Raw genomic sequence first — 15,626 nt, 5'->3', positions numbered from 1 at the left:
TTACTTGTATGAGATTTATAAGGTGACTACAGGATTTCTACGCCCGACATGTAAAAGAAAAGAGAAAAAAAAGTGAGAATGAATGTCAAAGGGAAAGTCTCGTAAATAAGACAGACCTTTTCGAATCTCGGCTATCCTAGATACGCCAGGAGCCTTATATCTCCAATGCGCTTCGTCCACGGCGATGCGAAGCGGTCGGCCGTGCTTCGTGATGTGTTCCGCCGACCATTCCGCCAGGGTTTTCTTCTTTCCTACGTTGGCGATGATGGGCCAGAGTCTGGAAGGGAGGAAGACGACGTTTGGAAGTTAGCATGAACTGAGCCCCGTCTCCCAGATAAAATCCAAAGGGAATGTCAACGTTACCCGTCAATGCCCATGTTTGTAAATACGTAACACAACTCCAAATTGCTAGATTGTAAGAAACCAAAACTTGATCTCTGTGAGTGAGAGAAATTCTAGACGCGCAGTTCCTAGAGTATGTTTATGCGGGCAACGCGCATGCAAGGATGAGGGGTAAGACTCAAAAGGGGGGAAGGAGCACTAATATCAGCACTATATGTTCAAAACCTTATACGTCAAGGGAGGAAAAACGGTGAATTTTACTGCAGAAAATCGACCTCATATATATATATATATATATCCCTGCCATCCCTAATCAAGTTTGCTAGAACATGGCAAGTGTTGATGGCTGTGTCACTGATCAGCTTATTTAACAGGTACTGTTGTCGACTGTGCCCGAGTACAAGTGCAATCCTTGTTACCTGTAAACCCCATGATGCCGAATGTGGGGGATTTCTTTTCCTGGTACGAGACGTTAGAGCGTAGAGAACCGTTGTCGATGAGCCAAGAATATTCGATAGACACAGAAGCAAAACAGAATATAGCAAACAGAGAACCTTAACATACACGCCGCAACTAATACTCGTTCGAATTATATCCATAACACCAATCATGGTGCATGAGGGTATACACTAAAAATACAATATAGCCACGACTCATATCCGTGATGAGTCCTTTAATCCGCGGGCCGTAGGCCCATCCGCCTTCACTTCCCACCCTTCTCAACGCCATATCAAGCAGTACCGGTATAATTATATCGTATCCCATGTCTTCCGCCTCATCTTACATTTTGATTCCCCTCGCGTTTACCTCCCCCTTCTCCCCAATGTTCAGGCGCACACGACAGTCGGGGCAATACCACTTTGTCGTGCGCGCGGGAATCGTCGCCATACCTACGCACTCCAGATGGAACCATTCCTTATCGCAGTTCTGTCTTGCCGTTAGCGCCTAATGAACAGAACGAACAGGGCCAAGGGTACTCACATCATTGTCGCACGCAATCATGTCCCCGAAGCTGACTCTATTGCAATCGCAATAGCGCGGCTCGTTTGGGTCAATCACATTGCCATCGTCGTCTTCCTCCAATTCAATCTCAATAGGCTGGCCCTTCTCCTTCTTCTGCGCCCTCTTCTTCTTAGGCGCAGCTTTGCGCTTAGAAGCGGCACTGCTTCCTCCAGCGTTCGTCTTGCTGACGATACCGGGCGCGGGCTTTCTAGTCCTCTTACTCGGCTGTCGAATCTCCGGTGCTGGTGTGTTCCTCGCGGTACTAGCGCGACGGGGTCGGTCGACCGCCAGCGAGGGCTGAGGTTCCTGACTGCCAGCTTTTCCTCGCGAGCTAGGACGACGACCTCCTTCCGGGACCGGCGTAGTGCCTGGTGTGGCGGCTCTGGATGACGATTGCTTAATGGACGGTGCAGCAGACGAAGAGCGCTGGCCTAGTGGTGGCTGGGGGGGTAGCACGGCTGTGGGGTTGTCTGCTTGTTGCTGGGTCTTCTTCGACTCGCCCCTGGTCTCTCTTCGCGTCGCAGAGTCGCGAACTGGAGGAAGAATCGGGGTGGTGGATTTCTTAGGAGACAGGATGGGTGGGGGGATGGGGGTCTCGGCAGGTGCTTTGGTAACTATGTTCGCCGGAGTGGGGTTGGGAGCCGAAGCAGCTGGGCCAACTGAACCCGTTGGCGATGAGGCTGGTGCGCTCGTGTTTGCTTGCTTTGATGCAACAGGTGTCGCAGCGGCGTTGTGGTCCTGCCCCGGAACAGGAACGGGCACCGGTGTAGTCGTCTTGGGAGTTACGGTGGAGCCTCCAGGGGTAAGAACGGGGGGCGGAATGGGAGTCTCAGACAACGGCTGCGAGGTAAGGTTGGCTCTGAGATGAGGCAGCGGGATAGGAGTCTCCGTCTTCGTGCGCTTTGGCGCGGGGCGGGGAGCCGGGGTCTCGACTACCTCGGGTTTTTCGGGCTTCTCAGCTTCGGCTTCCGGAACAGAGTCTCTTTTCCGCTTTCCATTTGTCTTTGGCCTCGATCTAGTAGAGTTGGACTTGGGCGTAGACTTTGTTTGGTCACCATTGGCAGCTGCAGACTGTGCTTCGCGGGACATTAAAAGCCTTGCGGCCTCCCTAAATTGCCGGGCGGACTCTTCGGCTTCTTCGGCCGCCTGCTTGGCTAGCGATTCCCGCTTGAGCTTTTTCGCCTCGTTGAGCTTCATACCCCGGTTACTAAGCTGAATGTCGTCGGATGCAAGCGCGGCAGCGCTAATAGCACCCTCTGGAAGTGGCTTGTTATCTGATCCGGCGTCCGGAGCGAGAGCTGGCGGGACTTGATCAAAGGTTCTACCCTCGTCCTCGGCCTTCTTCTTCGCTTCCTTGTAAGCATCAATGCCTCGACCAAGTGTCTTCAGTTCTCGCAAAATCATAGTATCACTTGGGTTCCAAGTTGCGTTCTTCTTCATGCGCTTCCGTAGTCTCGCCAGTTCCCAAGGTGTCAGCTGGAGCCAAGGAGCGTCCGAACTTCCTATAACGGCATTCTCCGGTGGGGGTTGTAGCGCAGCAGCAGGAGTGGCTGTGGTCGCGGGCGTAGCGGCCGCCTTGGGAGGTCTCGCGGAAGCTGGCTGTTTGGGCGTCTTTGGAGGGCGAGATTTTGGTGTCTTCACGACCTTGATCCGTGGCCCAGGCGTAGCCCGAGCCGGAGTTCGTCCAGGAAGTGACTCGTCATCTTCCTCGGAGGAGCTCTCGGAGCTGTCATCCGAGTACGCCACAAACTGATCATAAGGCGGAAGAACCTCGCCAGGAACTGTAATCCTGGGTATCCGGGGGCGCCGTAGCCTCTCTCCGTCGCCATTTCGCAAAACTTTTGGTGCTCTGACCATCTGCGGTGACTTGGATGTCGCCACGGGACTCTTCTGTTCCTCCGAGGGGTAATTTTCCATCATAGTCTTCAGTTTCGCCAGTATCGTCTTTGCGCGATTATAATGCCGATTCACATTCTCTGACATGCGCGTCGCCTCGGCGTGCGCAAAAACCCTCGAACTGACAGCATGGTTGAGATTGTCCGATATGTCAGCGCGCAGTTGCACAGGAGACGGGCGTTCTTCGGCGGGGAGGCTGGGAAGTTTGCCCCAGGTAGAGGTGAGGTTGTGCACGTTGAGGGACGCATGGTTGTAGGTTTGGTCGAGTTTACCGATCAGGGTCAGCGATCGCATCATATCGGAAGGAAGGTATTCGGTAAAGTCGAGGAAGTCAGTGACGGTAGCTTGCGCGTCCGGGTCGGCGCGCATCTCAAGGGATTCGACGGAGTTGCTGATGGATCCCAATGACTGATGAATATCGTGCTCAACTGTTGTCTTGTTTTTGGGCGACACATCGACGTCCATAGCGTCCGCGCGCTCGTCGGTGGTGGCCATCTTTGCTCGAGATAAAACGATGTGCGGCCAAAGAAAGCAGCGCGCTTATTGCTATGAGCACATTTGGTGCGCTGAGGTTGGTTGTCGCCGTCGGATGAGGTGCAAATTGATGTTTGCGCATGCCTTGAGATGTGGTCGGCTGGCGCGTTTACGAGGGGGTCGCGACCAGAACCGTGGTCTGGTTTAGCTTGAGAAGCTCCCTGGCGCTAGCAGGAGGTAGCGGGGCCCCTGACATCCACTGACAGATCCTTGCGCGATGAGAACTGGTCTGTGCGCGATCTCTTTCGGAGTATTAAAATTCCGCATGGCAGGTCCCCCCACGGCAACTGACACCCATGGTGGTAGCTGAACACCTGCGCCATGGGCTTGCGTTCCACCCCCTATTTCATTGACTTGATGATAGCAACTGCTCGGCTGAGCCTTCTTGTTGCGGGTTGCCGTAACACCAAGTGACTACCATTCAGTTGTACGTCACTTTCCCTTTGATTGAAAGATGAATTGGCAAGCTACCGGTGTACTTGCAAGCCTCTCGGGAACACAGCTTGAGGTCAGAAGGTGATTGTTTGACATCTATTATTAATCAGAGCTACAAAAAAACGCCATGCTTCCACCAACGCCCCGAAACCCACCCATACAAGCGTCTAAAGGCACCAACGGCCTCTATCTTACAATGTCTCCTACTGGCTGTTTTCCTCAGCCCATCTTTGAACCAGCCCTGACAACTTCCCCGTCTGCAGCCAGCGCAGCCGAGAAACCCGATTGGACAGGTCTCATTCGTGACACCAAAACCGGGAACTAGACTAAATGAATGCATGTCTCAGTCATACACTCACCAGCTCACATCTTCTTCGCGACTGATGATGGCACCCCAAATCTTCTCGTCCTCTTCGACCTGGTAACCAGAGTTCTGGCCGATGATCGTAAGAGAGCCATACAGTGTCATCTTTTTGCACGTCCTACAATCGGTTAGCATCAACAGAGGTCGCCTCCATGTGATATGAAGTCACTTACAAAAAGCCATTGATAGTCGTATTACCATAAATCTCCAGTTCCTTGGCCTCGCATGTTCCCGAGACCGTTAACTTTCCAAATCCCTTCACCTTGTCACTGTTCAACCGACAGTCAGTGGCGTTGCTTTCCAAGTTGGGCAATATTAGTGTGCTAGTTTGCTTACCGGACAGACATGTATCCGGCCACATTAATGTTTCCGTACGCCTTCATTTTTCCACTGCAAAGCAATTGTCAGTCCATAGTCTTGCTTGGGCTCCACTATATGGAGATAAATCTGTTCGAGACTTACTCGCAGGCCAAATTGCCATTGACTTCGATGGCACCATATGCTTCAACCTTGTCTCTTACGTCAAAGTCGCCGTTGAAGATGACATTACCCCCAGATCGCACGGATCCCCCAACCTCAATGGGTCCTTGCAGCGTGATTTCACCATCACTCTTGATAGATTTGGACTTCAGAACAGTTTGTTCCGGCGTCCCTGCCTCCACAGAAGAGTTACTGGGCCCCGTAGTTGCCGTCGTTGTGGAAGAGGCATAGTAACTGCTCGTTCCTGCCAAGGACCCATAGTATTGCTGGTCATAGTACTGTTCTTGCGTGGCCGTCTCCTTGCCCTTCCTCGGCGAGTTCTTGGATCTGGAAGACATCTTCAAGTAATAAAGGTACAATGAGAAAAGGGAGAACACAAAAGAGGAAGCGAGACTGATGCTAGTGTTGATAACGATGATTCAAACTATACAGAGATCGGATATTCGAAACTTCAGCGGCTACCCTGAAGCAATATATGGACCTCTATAATGAGGCTCTCCTCTCTCCGAACCACAAACCACGCCAAACCCGCCGACAAATACCGGTAATCGCCCACCGAGAAAAGGGCAGAATGCCTCAGCCGCTTCACCACCACCAGACGGTGATCTGGGCCGAAGCGAAGCTGAACCTCGTCAAGGTTACATTGAGCGACACTCGCAGCACACAGACTGCCTTGAACCACCCTCCCTCCACGCCTAATACATACCACAGAAGCAAGGAATCCACAAAAACCCAAGATACGGATAGTATCCGATCGTCGGTCACAGACATTGGCCGGTGAGTACTAGTAACGAAAAAGCAGGTTGGGTAAGAAAACCCCCCCTTCCCCCCGGCGTAGGAATGTCAGGCATGCATGTAGGGGCATCATCATCACCCTCTTTGAAGAAAAAAACACCCTGCCTCATGCAAGCCTAATACGATAACGCCCTGCGCCGGGCAACCGCCAGGCGCGGCAAATGCCGTCGTATCGGTTTACCTCCGACTGCAGATAGTCTCAGGTCATGACCCAATGCCCGGGAAACTACCTTGCAAAAATCGCACCAAAAAGAAACTATTACTCGACGCAGTCCTTGACGACCCCCCCGGCACGAAACCATTTGCTTTCGGTATAGGTGGGAGGCTGACCGGTCGACCTACCTACCTACATGCCCTGCCGCAAATCATCCCGATTGGGAGCTTTTTTGTCGGTTGACAGGGGTGGCGCAGCCTTACTTACAAACCTGACCTTACCCGATCACCTGGGGTGTAAACTAGTTGAACTGGTCCGCCTCACGAACCACGGCATGAACTGAAAATCTGCCGCGCGAACCGTCAGCCGCGCATGATGAGTGCGTCGGTAACATAACACAGGTCACAAAAGTCAACCACCAAAAAGGTTTTGTTGGACGATCAATCAAGCGGGAAACGGTCACCGCTGCAGCTGCTTTCTCTTCTTGTTTTCGTCACTTTTTTTTCGTCCCTTGTTAACCCCCCCCCTCCCCACCTTTTCAGCCCTACCTATGTACGTCGGCTCCCCGACCATTCACTGTCCCAAGAGACATGTTTCCGCTAGCGCGCCGCACCGAGCTCATCGATTCGGCCTAGCTCCTACAGTCTATTGTCCAGGCGAGGCTGACTCGGGATATATCATGATTATCACGTCACCCCCCGATACGGCAAGATCGTTGCGACAAGCCTCTCGGTATGACCTTCCCGCGCCAAGTTTCTTTGCCGCAAAAGGTAAACATGTTTCCGGGGAACATATACACACATGCAAGCATACTCTTAAGGATTCTTTTGAACAGATGTTGAGCTGTACATTACTCAAGACGCATACGAACTAAAGAGAAAGAATAAAGGGAACAAAAAAAAGTGGTATACAAAAACTTTGGTGACCGATGGGACGGGTAGCAATAATCAATGAACTTGCACCCTTTTACACTCCCCCGAGTCCCCGAACAGACAGCTAGCCTTCACCCCTCCTTCGGTCACAAAAGCTGCAGAATAGTCACCAGCTGGCCTGCAACCAACCCACTCATTGCTGTCGAGTTACCCAACGAACTCCTTTGAATCTCATAAGCGATTCCCAGTCTGCCCCGCCAAGGTAGCAGCCCTCCTTGGTTTATAACACAAATGAGGCAAGCTCTCCCCACCTAGTCTCATGCCTCCCCACCGCCAACAAATCCAAGACCGACGCCGGCGAGGAATGCAGCGGCAACCCACACTCCAGCGTACACAGCCGCGCCGTACGATTCAACGCCGTTGATCGTCATGAAAGTCTGTAGGTAGGTGTTGACACCCGTGAGGATCATAGCCACCGTCGTGCGCAGAATGACGACCTTTGCTCGTGTGGTGTAACCCCAGAAATTCCAAGCAAGAGTCTCGCCAAGTGTCGCTGTAGCGGGATCAAACTCCTCCAGCTTGCCGTCCTCGGCAGTCTTGCCAGTCGCAACAAAAGGGGTGAAGATGTACGTCTTCGCGGCGATGCCGAAGGCAAGCGTCACAGGCAAAGTGGTGAGGAAGTTGGCCGTGTACGCGGGCGCAAGGTTGGGCAGGCCCTCAAAGTAGAGCACGAGGTTCGTGGGCAAGAATGTCTTGTATGCGGTGAAAAGGGTGAAGCTGTAAGTGCCCGCAGCCAGAATAGTGGTGAAGAGGGTGATGGGGATGTCGGACAGGAGCTCGCGGTTTGCGACGTTCTTAGCGCCGGCGTGAGCGCCTGACAGAGGTCTCAGGAGCTGGAACGGCACAAAGGTGGACAGCATCTCGATGCCCAGCGCCGAGATCGCGGTCGCAGGGCTGATGTTGTAGAATGTGGCGATGAGGTACATCTAGACGTGAGCTGTTGTATTAGCAAACTGGTAGCAACTAGGCTCGTGGCTCCCCCCGATATGTCATCGTTCATCTCCGAGCGCAGAACGTACCGTTGGGCCATGCGCAAGCAGGTTGAGCGCAGCGAGATCGTAGCTGTCAAAGTTCCCAAACCAACCTAGCGCGAGCTCGAATCTGTTCGAGGCAAACAATCAATGTCAGCAAACTGCAAATTCTACCCGACGGGCATCGCCGTTGCTGACGGTGTTATCGCAAAGGGAAAAAAGGCAACATACATCCGCCAACCAGCCAACGCGGTAACCTCTCCCCAAGTATCCAGACTCTTTGAGATGCCCGCTAGCTCACCCCGGCTCCACTCGCTGAGGAAGCTATAGCACAGACTCGAAATGCTGAAGCTAAGCACTGTGACGAGCGGGAACTGCAGTGCGGTCGGCAGATGCGAGCGTTGCAGTCTCGGATGCAAGTGATCGCGGTCCCGCTCGCTGATCTGTTCGCTGACCTCCTCCTTCGTCATCGTCGCGGGCAGCTCCGTCGCGTCATTGACGACTCCAAGAGCCTCCACCGTGCCATCCGGTGCTGTGGCAAGAGTTTCGAGGTTGCTGGCGACGGGCTCGATCGCGCGAGTCTTGGTCTCGTCGACATCAATATCTGCCTCGGTACTGCGCGATGGCTCAGCTCTTCTTCGTAGAGTCGGCATCTTGGTTCCGTGTGTGGTATAGAGGTATAACAAGAGAGTGTTTTGCTTTTCAATAAGCTGATTAAAAGGAGTATACTTGGCAATGTGCGCCTAGTAAGAGGGTTAGAGGAAAGGAACAATTGGGCGATAGTGAGATATGGCAGACCCAAGGTCGCAGTTACCGTTTGCGACTTGCGACACAATGATAGCTCAAGGAGGTAAAGAGGGTAAAAAAAGTGAGACCTTCCCTTCCCACCAGAGGTATGGGCTATTGTGGCCTATGATGCTGCAGAGTGGAGAACAAAGCTGTGTCGGCGGGTAAAGTGACGTCGCTGGGGAAACAGCAGCTAGAGGAAGGTGGTGAGGGCGAAAACGCTGGAAGGGTCCCGCAATGGATGCCGACTTGCCCAACTAAAGCTGGAGAAGAAGGCACGCAAGCAGATGTAGCCCCCTCCCAAGGGTTCTGTATCCCCCACACCGCCGACCACCGAACAACCGCCGTGCTTATTCTGCCCACAGAACAACTTAAACTCCACTGTGAGCGGGTGCTCGCAAGGGTCGAATTTTACTGCTCCGTTTATTCGATCCGTATTTTGCAGATTTTTTTTTTCTTCCTTCGGCTTTTGTTTTTCTTTCCCTTCTTACTTTCTTCCTCTGCAAAGTCCTATCCATCCGTCAACCTAGAAACATAAAATACCCAACCCCCCCTCCTCGAATATTGGGGGCGAGGTTACCTTTCCATAAAGCTCTGTTCTACCAGCCTCCCGTGTGCTTGCTTGGGTGCCTGTGTGATCTTCAAAGCTTGATGAGCTCACATGCAAATCTTCGCCCTCGGGAGCAAAGCTCCGGGTATGCCTGGTTAAGGTTGCTGTTGGCTTGAGCCTGCCAATCCTGCTACTACTCCAGCCAACCGTCATGGTGGTATACAAGAGCCATGGTCCAAGCATCTGTCATCATTGCCATTCATCTCCCCATCACCAAAAAGCCACAAAGGTCACGAATTGAACATGTCAATTTTGATCATTTTTTTCTCTCTTTATTTCTTATGCTGGTTCCAAGCCGAACAAAGAGCTTGCGGCCATTCTTATGGGCATCGCACTCGTTTGTCTCGTGAGATCCATCAGTGTGATAGCTTTGGGCGTTCGCTCGACGCCCTCTCCGTCTCTCACTTTAACCTCGTGGAGATGCAATCTCGATCTCCCTTCCCCCATCAGCTTGCATTGATTCGCATGGCCTGGCCATGGTGATGATGCAAGATCGGGCCCTCCACTCCTTGGTGCTGAGAGATCGGCGGCGGAGACAGAACCACCTCATTTACAGGGTTTAGTATATGGTGGTACAAAAGAAACGATTCCTCCCCTTTCCAACCCTTCGCGGTCATGAACTCATATCCTTAGATATTGGCGGCATCATCGGCCGAAGGCAGAATCGCTATTCTTCCATGCGTCCGAAGACACCATCGTCATCCTCGTCGCTCCGAGATCGAGATCGACGGTCAAAGTCGTCGTCATCCATAACGCTATCATTGTCATCCATCTTGGTATCGGCGTGTCGAACCTCGCCTCGCGTGAAACTCTCTGGCTGTCTGCTAGGGAAGCTGTTGAGGAAACCAGTGCTGAACCCTCCGCTGAATCCTCCACTGAATCCTCCGCTGAAGCCAGCGCTAGAGAACGAGGCGGCTTGGTCGAGATACTGTGCCGGTAGCGGAGGCACAGGAGGGGCGTCAGCGGGTAGCGTTACCGTGCGCCCGCTGTTACTGTTGAAGCTGCAGCTGAGAAGCTCAACGGCAGCGGCCAAGTCACGGTCTTCTTGGCCTGTCGCATTTCTGCCTGATGATGGTGGTCGTTGATCTTGGCTGTTCTGACGGAAATGGGAGGAGAATGTCGAGCCCTGAGGCATACTGCCAGTTACAAGAGGGTTGGTGGACGGCGCCGACTGATATGACCGACCGAATGCGCCGCCAGAACCGTATCTCTTCGCGAACGAACGATCCGACGAATCGAATCCTTCCAACTGAGGTGGAGGAGTGGTATCGGCGGAGCTGTGTCTCTCGTCCGAGTATCCAGAGGCTGCCGGGGAAGCAGATTCTTGGTCACTGGGGAAGTCCTTGGCAGAATCCGGGGGCGTGGCCGCGTCAGCCTCGTCCTTTCCATGGTTCATTGTTAATAGGACAGAAGCAGCTTCAAGGAGCTGGACTTGTTGGTGCTTAGAAATAAGCAGCTTGGATGTCAGAGACCACTCGGGAGTGTGCTCCCACCTGCCCAGAAATGAGTCAACAACCGCCCAACAAAACCATGTTGATCAAACTGGGTCCAGCATTCGGATATCGAAATCCAGGCCAGAGAATACAGTATGAGTATACGGGGAATGGGGGAAGGGAACGAACAAATGCTTGGTCAGGCAACTACTGTGCTTGTATCCCTTTCCACACGTCTCGCATTTGAGCTCAACGCGATTGAATTTCCTGCCGCCCTCTTTCACGAGAGGCTGCCCGTCACTAGCGCGACGGATGCGGGCCTTTTGAGTATCTTCGCCCTCATCACCCGATGCATTGTTAGGTTCGTCCTCGATGGCGTTCTCGTGGACGTCCATCTTCCCGTCTAAGTGGAACTTCTGCGTCGGCAAACTCGGAGGAGGAGAAGGCAAGCTTCCAACGATTGCGGCGCGGGCGGCAGCGCTCTTTGATGCCGTGTTACGGCGAGAACTCAAGGCAATGGGCATTACCTTGTCTCCCCCGATTTCTTTAATTGCAGCCGCCATGGCCGCTGCGTTTGCAGCGGTGTTTGTCATGGACTTTCGGCGAGTGACGCGGTGGTTGGCATTGAGAGCGCCGCTGAGAATGGAATGGGAGTTTGTACGCGAGTGGGATTGTCGTGTGGTAAGTCCAGAAGATGAGGCAGACGAGAGCGAAGGACGGTGCTGGGTCAATGGCCTCGTAGACTGCTGCATTTCCTGAAAAAGGACGACAAGAGATCAGCACGACTGACTGGGTTGCGGGATGCGTGATGGGAGCGAGCTAGGCAGGACAGGGCATGGGTTTGAATCCCGAGGTCGGGCATACTTTTGAGGAGGCCATTGCCAACTACCGATGTTGATCAGGTTCGACACGAAAGGTCGAACACTTTGTCCCTCGCAAAAGTGTCGTAGAAGTGTAGTTGTCAGTAGACGCGGTGGTGCTTTTTGTGGTGTGTCGGGCGGTGGTAGACGAGTAGGCAGGTGATGAGTGAGTCGCAAAGGCAAGCCTCCGGACAAGAAATAATATTATTTTGGGGAGGAGCAGCAATTCAGCAGGGGGGTGTCTGTGGGCGGGTGTGCGTAGTAACTCCGAGTTGGGCCAGCCGACAGCATGTGGTGGAAGGTGGTGGTGGTATTGAACGGTTATGGGTGTCTTGGGGTTAGTCGACTGATGATCAACAGGGCTGTCGAGGTCCAGGCCGGCTTCAACTTTTTTTTTTTTTTTTTTTTTTTTTTGCTCTCTCCCTTTTTCCCTCTGTTTTCTGTGTCGCTTTGTCTTGTATGGGTAGCAGCTGAGTGAGAGTGAAAAGTTGTGGGCTCGAGACAGAGGACGTTTGGAAGAGGGACCCAAAAAGTCCAGCGATGGGCGAAACAGATCAGACAGCCCTTTCCACGTCGCCAGAATGAAAGAGAAGCGCTGGTCGGGGACGAGGTCCCGCCTTGATTGGTTGTTTAACAACCCAGGCCGCTAGGATGAAGGTACCATAAGGAGGAGGGATGGAGGGGAGGGGCTCTCCTCCTGTCCTCTGTCTCTCCTTTTGCTCACGACACTACTGCGTCTTGGTTACTATCCGCCATACTGTGCTCCTCTGTACGCAGAAACGCCGTCCAGCACTGCCAGACAGCAAAAGAGGAGAGTGTGGATGGATGTAGTGGTGGGCCGTGGCTGGGGGTGGACTGTCGAGATGGGGGCGTACACTTTAGGCTGGAAATGGAAGTGTCACTGGGAGGCGACCCGGTCATACTGGAGGTACCTCCCTCGCTGCGTAGCACCGTATGAGGAGCAAGAAAGTTGCGCTTCTCCCTCCGTGTCCCACAGTGTACAAGAAGTACGGCCTCCTTGGGCAGGCTAGCACCATCGCCCGAGTGAGTGCGTGGTGGGAAGTGGGCAACGACGCTGCGGACAGCATGGACGGGCGCCAGGAACAAGGAGCATGGAGCATGGACTGTGGCCCGTCCTTGTCCTGTTGCTTTGCCTTGGGCGAGCGATGGTCGGCCTCCCGAGCGATAGATGTGTCCGTAAGGCGCCGGTGCGGCGGGGAAAGGTCACTGGGGGAGGGGTGGATCGATGAATCCTGGTGAAGCCAGGTCCCATTCAGGACCAGGCCTGGTCCTCGTTCCCAGTCCAGCCCATACTGATCCATCCATCAACCAATCCTTGGTGATACAGACGATAGTGTGCCTGGGTTGCATGTCGTAAAATAGCAATTTTTGTGCCCGGCACTTTTATCCTCTTCTGCTCATAACTTTTGCCTGTTTCTTGCGAAGATTCCAAAATTTGGGAATGCGAATTTGCCAAAGCATGTGTGCTATATGCGGAACAGGCAGGTGGAAGCCGGATGCCGTTAAAGGCACAAAGCTCAGCAGTGCGCAAAGCAAAGAGTAATGAAATACCCTAGCAAAGGACCGTCGTTCTTTGTTGGTACGGTGCCTGGTCTGTCTCACACCCAGTGGTGGACTCGTGCTTGGGTGTCGCCGGACATGGATGGCTCAATCTGGCTCAAGTCCTCTTTTTTTTTTTTTTTTCTTGAATCCAATGCGTTGTCGCGTTATTGAAAAGAGAAATGAATGCCATGAAGGCTAATATGTTTTGTTCCCTCCCCTCTCCTCTCTCAAATGCTGTTCGCGAGGAAACGAGGTGGAATGATTGAGACAATGGGCCCAGGAAATGCCATGTCTCGTTCCAAGCGAAAGACTCATCGACAGTAAAGTGGCATGTTTCGGCGACAGCTAGGTTCTTAGTTGTGTTTGCACCCCACGACAGCTTCGCTCCCCTGGCCTCACAGCTCCATCAGGTACCCGTAGGTGTACCTCAGCCGGAAGTCCATCCATTGCTCCCGGGCCTGGGCACTGGAGCATTGGAGCACTGGTCGCCTCCGTTTCTCAATTAACTGGAGAAGTGGCTCCTTGTCGGCTCAGGAGAGAGAGTTAGGGGGGCGCGGGGAGGAACGCAGTAGTTTGATGTGTTTTTGGTTTCGATGCTTTCTATACCATGCCATGCCATGCTATGCTGTTGCGTTGTGCGGTGCGAGCTTCAAGGTTGTGAGCTGTGCGCAATGCGCTGTGTTGTGCTGTGCCGTGGCCAAATGAGGGGGTTGCAGGACGCCATGCTAGGAGCTTGGGGAAGGTGGAAAAAGCAAGCTCTGCGTGTCTGCCAAAAAAAAAAAAATGAAACTTGGATGGATGGTGTCGGATGTTCTCTTCAGTTGCCGACTGCGTGTCTTGACAATGACTACTAGTATAGAGAGAGATAAAGGAGAGAAGAGGAACATTATTTCTTGCTTCTCTCAGCTGCCTGCACCTGCCCCTCTTGAGATTGCTACCGAACCTCGAACCTCTCTCGGCCTGGCATTGGCCATGTTACTATGTTCCTTGCTGTCTACCTTTCCCATATACTAATCAAAAGTCAATGTTCATAGCTACAGGCTTGGGGATAAAAGGAATACGCATTAAACAAAAAAGGAAAAGAAAAGATAAAGAAAATAAAATTCCCCGACGGTTCTGTTGATCGTTGATCACACGGGAGCCAAGCTCCAGACAGTTCTTCGACGGCGCTGTTGGGGCAGCCATGGGGAAGATACGCTCTCGCACTAAATTTATGCTGACGGTTCAGCAAACCAATTTCAGGTGTACACAGTGCAGGGCCAGAGGCCATGGGGGCCTAAAAGCCAAAAAGATACCTGCCTGCCTCACCTGCTTCACTTTACCTCCTTCAGACAAACCACATGCCCTTTCCCCGCTAACGCCACACCAGCCAAGCAACTCTTCCATCAATATGATGGGACACTGTGTGGCGATGGGGGCGGGCAGTGCTCTTCTCTGGCGATTACACAGTGGGGATAGTGTACGGATACCTGGGGAAAGTCCGTCCGTATTCAGAGGCAGTGACGTAGTTGCTTTCGACTGGGCAAACACGGACCAAGTCTCATTGACTCCATTCTTGTCAGATCAGGAACAGGAGTTGCGGTTCCATCTGGGACGGAAAGTACGGCGATTCCAATGGGGAGCGAATGCCTCCATTGAAAAAAGTTCAAACAGAAAAAAAAAAAAAATTGGTACACAGTTCAATTGGCGAGTGCGACAGCACCTAACAATGGAGAACCACCAGCCAATTGGTAGGGTAATACCTACTACTACGATTACGGCTACCACCACACACATACGTACTACTACACACAATCATACGCGCACACACACACACACACACACCCCCTCCTCTACTATGCACCTAGCTAGTTCCCCCCTTGTCTTTCATTCCTTGTCTTCCTTGCCCTCCTTGTTCCTCTTTCTATTGCCTTAGGTAAGGTCACCTAAGCTAAATCCCCAGCGGAACGACATGCCAATCGTGCCAGCAAGAAGGGCGGACCTAGCAACATTCCGCCTGGACGGGCTCCCACACATAGTTCACCACCACCACACTTGGTTCAATGTAGACCCATCCTGGTGACCGCAAATCACAGGACTCGTTCGCTTGCTGCAGCGGTCTACCTGAAAGTTATCAAGCCTGTTGGTTGGGGCGGCCAAGGAGCGAATCCGACGAAAGTGTAGTCCGAGCATGACGCTGCTGTGCTGAATGGCTCGTCAGTCAGCGCCGCCGCCGCCGCCGCCGCCGTCGCCGATGTATTATGGTACGCACTTTTTTGATGTATACAATGCAATAACCAATTGCCATTTACTACTACTTCTCCTGCCCGCCCTTACTGGAATATGGTTAGGGTCCCCCCCCCCCCCCCAAACTTGGCCTTTCTCTCCTCATCCTCGCCGCCAGGACGGATCCCATAGTCCCGGTCAATCATTCTGCCCCAGGACCGTCTCGCTCCCGTCTCGCCATTTCCGTGCTAGATGGCCACCAGT

General features: G+C 52.9%; 5 protein-coding genes across 5 annotated transcripts; all 5 read right to left on the bottom strand.

Moving 5' to 3' along the window:
• Positions 1–154: 154 nt before the first annotated feature.
• On the bottom strand, positions 155–313 carry CTRU02_212822 (uncharacterized protein; the record flags this gene model as incomplete). The annotated part of the gene is made up of 1 exon (XM_036721386.1): positions 155–313. One exon carries the CDS (start codon positions 311–313, stop codon positions 155–157), a length of 159 nt encoding a protein of 52 aa, XP_036586555.1.
• An 809-nt stretch (positions 314–1,122) lies between these two features.
• CTRU02_212821 (phd finger domain-containing protein) lies at positions 1,123–3,735 on the bottom strand (the record flags this gene model as incomplete). Its single annotated transcript, XM_036721385.1, has 2 exons — positions 1,123–1,269; positions 1,324–3,735. 2 exons carry the CDS (start codon positions 3,733–3,735, stop codon positions 1,123–1,125), a joined length of 2,559 nt encoding a protein of 852 aa, XP_036586554.1.
• An 829-nt stretch (positions 3,736–4,564) lies between these two features.
• CTRU02_212820 (uncharacterized protein) lies at positions 4,565–5,391 on the bottom strand (the record flags this gene model as incomplete). Its single annotated transcript, XM_036721384.1, has 4 exons — positions 4,565–4,691; positions 4,747–4,842; positions 4,910–4,963; positions 5,036–5,391. The coding sequence occupies 4 exons, from the start codon at positions 5,389–5,391 to the stop codon at positions 4,565–4,567; spliced, it is 633 nt and encodes a 210-aa protein (XP_036586553.1).
• Positions 5,392–7,191: 1,800 nt separating this feature from the next.
• CTRU02_212819 (uncharacterized protein) lies at positions 7,192–8,558 on the bottom strand (the record flags this gene model as incomplete). Its single annotated transcript, XM_036721383.1, has 3 exons — positions 7,192–7,860; positions 7,954–8,035; positions 8,137–8,558. 3 exons carry the CDS (start codon positions 8,556–8,558, stop codon positions 7,192–7,194), a joined length of 1,173 nt encoding a protein of 390 aa, XP_036586552.1.
• Positions 8,559–9,968: 1,410 nt separating this feature from the next.
• Positions 9,969–11,486, bottom strand: CTRU02_212818 (tat pathway signal sequence; the record flags this gene model as incomplete). Its single annotated transcript, XM_036721382.2, has 2 exons — positions 9,969–10,794; positions 10,924–11,486. The coding sequence occupies 2 exons, from the start codon at positions 11,484–11,486 to the stop codon at positions 9,969–9,971; spliced, it is 1,389 nt and encodes a 462-aa protein (XP_036586551.2).
• Between the last annotated feature and the right edge of the window lie 4,140 nt (positions 11,487–15,626).

The sequence above is a fragment of the Colletotrichum truncatum genome (assembly GCF_014235925.2).
Source record: "Colletotrichum truncatum strain CMES1059 chromosome Unknown Contig_0009, whole genome shotgun sequence".
In the NCBI taxonomy this organism is placed as follows: Eukaryota; Fungi; Ascomycota; class Sordariomycetes; order Glomerellales; family Glomerellaceae; genus Colletotrichum; species Colletotrichum truncatum.
This window is presented reverse-complemented; position numbering and strand designations above follow the sequence as displayed.